The sequence below is a fragment of the Stegastes partitus genome, unplaced genomic scaffold (genome assembly GCF_000690725.1).
Source record: "Stegastes partitus isolate 25-593 unplaced genomic scaffold, Stegastes_partitus-1.0.2 Scaffold3, whole genome shotgun sequence".
Taxonomy (NCBI): Eukaryota; Metazoa; Chordata; class Actinopteri; family Pomacentridae; genus Stegastes; species Stegastes partitus.
Genome location: NW_007577734.1, coordinates 195,798 through 202,545, shown reverse-complemented (window position 1 = coordinate 202,545; position 6,748 = coordinate 195,798). Strand labels below are relative to the sequence as shown.

The window sequence follows — 6,748 nt, the reverse complement described above, 5'->3', positions numbered from 1 at the left end:
TGGACCTCTGCATTTGTAGCAGAACAATAAACTTCATGATGCTGCCCTGGTAAGAGGAAATACTGGGCCACCAGCCAGTGAGAAGAAATTATGTTTTTACCTGCTACAGCGCAGAATAGTTCTGCAATATAGAGTGTGTAGAATCAATATGGAGTTAATACCTGGTGGCTGTTTTGTTGGGATTCATCTGTCAGTCTGACAGATGCAAACTACCTTAATCTATGGCAAATCTGGAAAGAAATAACAAAATCCTGCTTGATTTGGTGCGACAGCCGGGGAACAACTTGTGTGCTGACTGTGGATTTCCTGGTGAGTACACTGAAACTGATCTGTACTTTTTCAACAATATGTAACTCTTTCGCCATTATCCTTGATTTCACTGTGAATTCAAATGTTTTCTTTATCAAAGTGTAAAAAGTAGTAAACAGGAGCCTGCACTGTTGAGCCATGGGAATGTCTAAAATTCTGTTTTATAACCAAGTCACGTTTTGTAATAAACGTTAATAAGGGGAACAGGCTGCTGCTGTAGATCTGTGCTATGACCTCATTGTTCCTCCTATAACTCCCAACACTTTGCCACCATCACTGACATGGACGGTTAATGCAGTGTGTGCATGGGTGAAAAGAAGGAACCGAGAAACATGGCGTTGTATTTTAGTTTATTTCGTTATTAAATTCAATAACTCTGTGTTTGCCATGAAAAAAGACACTTATACATTGTATTTAGTTTCTTCTCAGAAATCAACATTGTGATTACCTTTGCTCACAGATCCTGACTGGGCCTCCTACACTCTTGGTGTCTTTGTGTGCCTGAACTGCTCAGGGATGCATCGTAATCTGCCCACTGTCAGCAAAGTGAAATCAATTCGGCTGGACCACTGGGATGATTCACTAGTCGAGGTATTCATTTGTAGTTGGCATTCTTGTCCTGCAGAGAAACATAGACTTTTTATTTATTCAGTTAACTTTGATTTGTTAAGTTTGCAGTTATTTCTTGAGCAGTATCAATACTGTATGTCTATAATGTGTTTAGATTTTGTTCTTTGTATTTTGTTTTACATATTTCTCCTCCTATTTCTTATTTCTTAGCTTTCATCTTTTTATCATTGTCTCAGCAGCATGTGATCCTGCAGTTCACTTCCCTTGCATTATGAGCATTTGACAGATATACCCTTTGAATTTTGATTCTGTCCATCACACTGAAGTTTAAAAAGAAACATAGCTGTTTAGAATTTATCACAAGCAGTTTGTCGTAGTAGTTCTATTCTGTAAGACAAGAATCTACAAAAATAAAGAGTAACTGAACAAATATTAATTGTCTTCTTATAACTTTCGTTGTTCTCACATCCTGTGGTTTCAGTTCATGCAAGAGAGGGGCAATACTGCAGCCAAAGCCATTTTTGAAAAATGTGTCCCTGCCTTTTTCTACCGGCCACAACAAAAAGACTGTGTGTGAGTGACTGTCACTGCATTTTTAAAAAAATCTCATTAGCAGAAGTGAAAAGTGAAGACTCAACAAATGGTGGTCAAAACAAGTGGTCTTGTTGCACATGTAGAAAGAGGAACAGTGCATAGGCGGAGCTAATGTAGTTATTAAAAGCTTCTCATTTATAGGTCATGAACTTGTATTTACTTCATCCATAATGAAGAGCTAATAATTATGTTGCTTGTTTTCAGTGTTCTCAGGGATCAGTGGATCCGTGCCAAGTATGAAAGGCGGGAATTCACTGGAGAAAACAACTACTTTCTGCAATCCTATAGCTCAGGTGATCATCCTGCCATTATACTGACAAGGAAATAATCTCCCAGTCCAAAAAATATTCACAATTATGCATTGCTAATAAGCTGCAATTGAGTTACTTTTCATTTCTTTGAACTATTTGCTGTCTGCAATAGATCTGTTTGAGTCAACACTATGGAAGAAGGGCAAAGACAACAAACAGTTTCTTAAGAGGATCTTCCTGCTGTCGCGGACAGACTTCACCCTCAGATACTTCATTAAAGAAGATGTGAGCAGTTTTTGTTTTTTTTTGTTACATGACCATTTCATTTACAATATTTCATTTGCATACTTAAGTTACAGTCAAATAGCTTTGTCAAATCTCATTAATTTTTTTCATTTAAACCAAGTCCAAGGTTCCCAAAGCTGTCATCAGCATGAAGGATCTGAATGCAGTTTTCCAGCCAGAGAAGATTGGTCATGCTCATGGTCTGCAGATCTCCTACCTGGAGGATGAACGTATGAGGAACCTATTTGTTTACCACATGAACGGACAGGTGAGGCCAACTGCTGTATTTACTTAAAGCAGTTAAATGTTTTGTTTTGATGAACGCAGCAGAGAGAACGTGTAGCACTGAAACCGAATCAGTGCATGGATTCATTCTCCTACTTTTCAATCTTACAGTTGATGTTAGAGCTGACAAAACCTATGTAATCTAATCTCAGCAGGCCTTCTCACACATACTGTGTACAACATATTCATGCCCAGGTTTACTAAACTGTATGAAAATATCCAGACAGATAATACATTCCCATGGAATCAGCAGCCTTGTTTAACTGTTCATGATATACTGTTCTATCTCCAATCCCTTACAGGCAATTGTATCTTTTTTCAATGCTATTCGGGCAACACGGTTCGCATACCTCCTGAAGAAACATCCCACTCTACGAGACAATGACGTGAGTCAAATTTTCCTTAGGATTAACTGTATACAGTTGCAATCAAAATTATTCAACCCCCTCAACCTGCAGGACGATTTAAACAGAAAGCTTAATGATAGACAACTATATGTGATTTTTGAGAACATATTGTTGAACCTGTTAATACAACTATAGATAAACAATTTTTTCTCTAAAGCAAGTTATTCAACCTTCAAAGTCACTGCTTTCTATTCTCATTTGACCTCTTTGATCACCTTTGCAAGTTTTCTTGTGACTTTTGGGATTTTAATCCGGTCCTCATGTTCACAGTCTTCCACTTTACTAATATTCTTCGACTTCCATATTGCTGTTTTTAAATTCCACCAAATATTTACAGCAGAATTCAAACTGGGCCACTGAGATGCCCACTTAAGAATGTTCCAGAAATGAATTCTGAGGCACTTTTGATTGGCTTGGATGTATTCAGCATTGTCTCGCAGAAAGCTTCAGTAAATCCCTAATAATCTATAAAATTTAATTTAGAAATTGATTAAAAAAAAAACAAGAACGACAACAACAAAAAACACCTCAACAACAGGAAGGACCCTCTGAAAACTTGACTGTTGTTATATAGACCTTGAACAGATTTACCACTGATTCTTGGGTCAAATCACTTTCAGTTATTTGTCATCGCTCTATAAAATTGAGTCCTAGAACCCTTTTTAGTTTTCATTTGTCAAGAATGGAGTACAGGGATTTACTCCATGTCTATTTAGTGTTCTTCTAACAGTCTGTACCGATACTTTTGCTCCTCTCTTCACAAGGTCCACCTGCCATTGTCTTATCTGGTAATACAAGAGTATTTCTCAGCTCTTGCTATTAAATGTCTGATTCTCAATGGAGAAATATTATTCCTTCTTCCACATCCAGCTGTGGTGCTATGATTGTGTTTTTTTCTTTTTCTTTAAAACCACAGCATTTTTGTTGTAATTAATGTATTTTTTGAGACATCTTGATTATGTTTGTCATATTTTCTACTCAGTTTGAACATCTGCACAGGTTGAATTTATAAACAGTACATATTGCAGCAATTCTAAATTGTCTGTAGGTACAACTCTACAGAGGATAAAGCAAAGTATAAATAATGCATGGATGGATGTATTGCAACTAAGACAAATTTATAGAGTTCCCACAATTTTACCTGCATTTGTTTGTCTTCCATGATTAGAACAGCAATATTACAAACACATACTTCTACTCAGAAAGATCGTTTCCATTCGTATTTAACTTCATTTTGTCATTTATTTTGTATTTATAGATATTCATTATCATTTGAAAACAAACTCAGTGGGGTTGAACAATTTTGATTGCATCTACAGATTGTGAAAGTGTTAAACTGCCTCATTTAAACTTGTGTTTATTTGTACAGTTAATACCTCAAATAACGACGCGTTGCCTGATGGAGGGGTACATGGAGAAAACTGGCCCAACGGTCTGTCAGCTACCAGAATTTATTATCAAGATTAATTGGATGTACTTACCTTTGGTCTTCTAAGCTAATTGGAGTGGTCTGTATTTGTGCATGTTTACAGCAACGGGAGCCATTCAAGAAGAGGTGGTTCACTCTGAGCGCAGTGAACAGAAAGCTTCTGTATTTTAAATCTCCACTGGTAATGAACTGATATTATTCTACAATATCCAGCGTGTGTGTAAAAAGTAACTGTGTAAATGAATAAACAATTCCATTTCAGTTAAATGTTGTTAAAACATAATTATAATATAATATATAGTATAGTATAGTATAGTATAGTATAGTATAGTATAGTATAGTATAGTATAGTATAGTATAGTATAAATAAGAAATATATGTGATAAATAGTACAGACTATAGACTAATGTTCATTCAGTACCCGTATTGCACTTGGGTAGAATGTGTTGGTGAGTCTGGATGTGCGGGCCTTGATGGACCGGTACCTCTTTCCTGAGGGCAACAGTGAGAAAAGGCTGTGCCCAGGGTGTGAACTATCGAAGATGACGCTTCTTAAACAGTTATTCTGTAACTAAATACAGCACTCTGCAGTACAACATGAGATTTACTGGTAAATACTGTGTAGACTTTCCAATAATAAACTGTATTTTTATAATGTTGCCACTGTATTCAGTATTTACCTTAACTTAACCTCTTGTCGTGGCAAAAATGTACTTCTACATATGAGGGTAAAGGAAGTCAGCGTACAGGAAATTTGACCAGCTTTTGTTCAGGAGGAGTGTGACGCTGTAAACTAAATACATTCTGTTCTTCTCTTCTGCTTCAGGAGGCTGAATTTCTCAGGGATTTCAGTTTCTGAAGCAGCTTTGTAATTTCCTTTTAGTGTCAAAGATCCTGTGTTGAAAACAAAATAAACATTTTGTGTGCCTTCTGAAGAATTAGTCCAATATGTGGCTGAGATTTTGTCATGAAGAAGGATTTTCTGATTGATCAGTACCACGTGGACATCACATTTTGGGTTATGCTACCACAGTAATCAATTTTTTAAATTTGTTTTTATTTCTATTATTATTATTTTACTATTGTTATCTATTATATATATATTCTTTACATTTTTTATTTTTGATTCCTCTTTGCTATTTGATCAGGTCAAATAGCAAAGAGAAATATATATATATATGAAAAAAAAATGCATATCAAACAAGAGCTCGAGTCTTAAGAGGTCTTCTTTAAGTGTTTCTCTGTGCTGCTTGTTTGTGTACTCAGGATGCTAATGAGCTTGGAGCTGTCTTCATTGGCACAGAAAACCATGGGTACTCTGTTTCGGAGAGCAGTGGCCGGAGCATGAGGGGAGGACGGTGGCGCTGTGGGATCACATTTGAGACTCCAGGCAGGCAGTTTGTGTTCATGTGCGAACAGGAGCAAGAGCAGAAGGAGTGGATGGAGGCCTTCAGAAAGGTTATCTGTCAACCCATGACACCGGAGGACTACGCTAGTACGATACTGTTATTACACCTCATACAATGCAGCTATTGTCTTCCTGTGTTTATCACATGGCCTACATGCACTGTATATGATTTCCATTCTGCCATTGAGTTCATATATGAACACATTTTTTTTTTCTCTTTTTTAATACAGATGAAGCCAACTTGAGAAGGAAGTGACTGGAACACTTTTGCCTGCTGGTTTGCCAAAAGACTAAAGTATCCTTTTGGGACATAACGAACTGAAAGTTCTTTTTCAATAAAGTTGAACTTTATCACCAACTCTAACACTTTGCATGAGCTCCAAGTACACAGTGTGCAATGTGACGCTTTGATGAAGTTACTGTCACAGCTGAAGTGTTGTGTCTTTATGGGAACCATGAACATCAGAGACAGCGTCTCCTGGCTTTATTGCACCATTGTTGCCACGAGGACAACCCATGAAAACATTCCTCTGTGATGCATACTGAATTTACTGGAACCAAACATTGTATTTATTACAAATAAGGACTTAAACAGATCGTTTTCATTTTTTGTAGTCATTTTGTATTTTTTGTTTATTTTTTTTTTTCCACAAGATTGTCTTACTCACACTTTTCTTTTTTACTGTACCTGTCAGTGGATACTTTGGATGTCAGTTTGAAACTTTGGATTCAAACAAATGTAAACAAACACTTAATTCATAGTTTTAATATTTACAAATTTTAGGGGAATATATTTGTGTTCCTCTATTGTCATATTTTTTTATCTTATTATTTACAGCAATGTTAGTACAATATTATCATATGAGTAACTTTGTCTTATTTGTATTGTTATCCAAGTTTTTTATTTGTTTGTCTGCATCTTTTTTTCTTACTCATCTACTTTGTAATGCTTGTAAAGTACATACCTCAGTGTACTTTAAATAAAGGTTGAAGGAAAATTACTCACAGTCGCTGCATGTCCACAATACACCTGAACCTCTCACTTCTGTTCTTGGCAGTCAGTATTCTTGCCTGTAGATGGCACACTTTCAACGGGCCTTTAACAGATTGGAGGGAAAATGACGTCTCACTCTGCACTCCTTTTTCTCTGTATCATATATGTCATCGAACTGAGTCTGAGAAAAACCACATTTAAAAGGCATTAAAATTT

The 6,748-nt window shown here is 36.3% G+C and overlaps 1 protein-coding gene and 1 long non-coding RNA gene across 2 annotated transcripts; both read left to right on the top strand.

The window, feature by feature from the left end:
• LOC103353471 (arf-GAP with dual PH domain-containing protein 2) lies at positions 1–6,539 on the top strand. Its single transcript, XM_008276465.1, has 11 exons — positions 1–309; positions 770–900; positions 1,361–1,452; positions 1,678–1,766; positions 1,897–2,009; positions 2,131–2,277; positions 2,597–2,680; positions 4,071–4,133; positions 4,234–4,311; positions 5,397–5,625; positions 5,769–6,539. The coding sequence occupies exons 1-11, from the start codon at positions 222–224 to the stop codon at positions 5,792–5,794; spliced, it is 1,140 nt and encodes a 379-aa protein (XP_008274687.1). The 5' UTR covers positions 1–221; the 3' UTR covers positions 5,795–6,539.
• LOC103353463 (uncharacterized) lies at positions 4,321–5,065 on the top strand. Its single transcript, XR_520005.1, has 2 exons — positions 4,321–4,430; positions 4,549–5,065. It is a non-coding gene; the product is annotated as an uncharacterized LOC103353463 (long non-coding RNA).
• Positions 6,540–6,748: the final 209 nt, after the last annotated feature.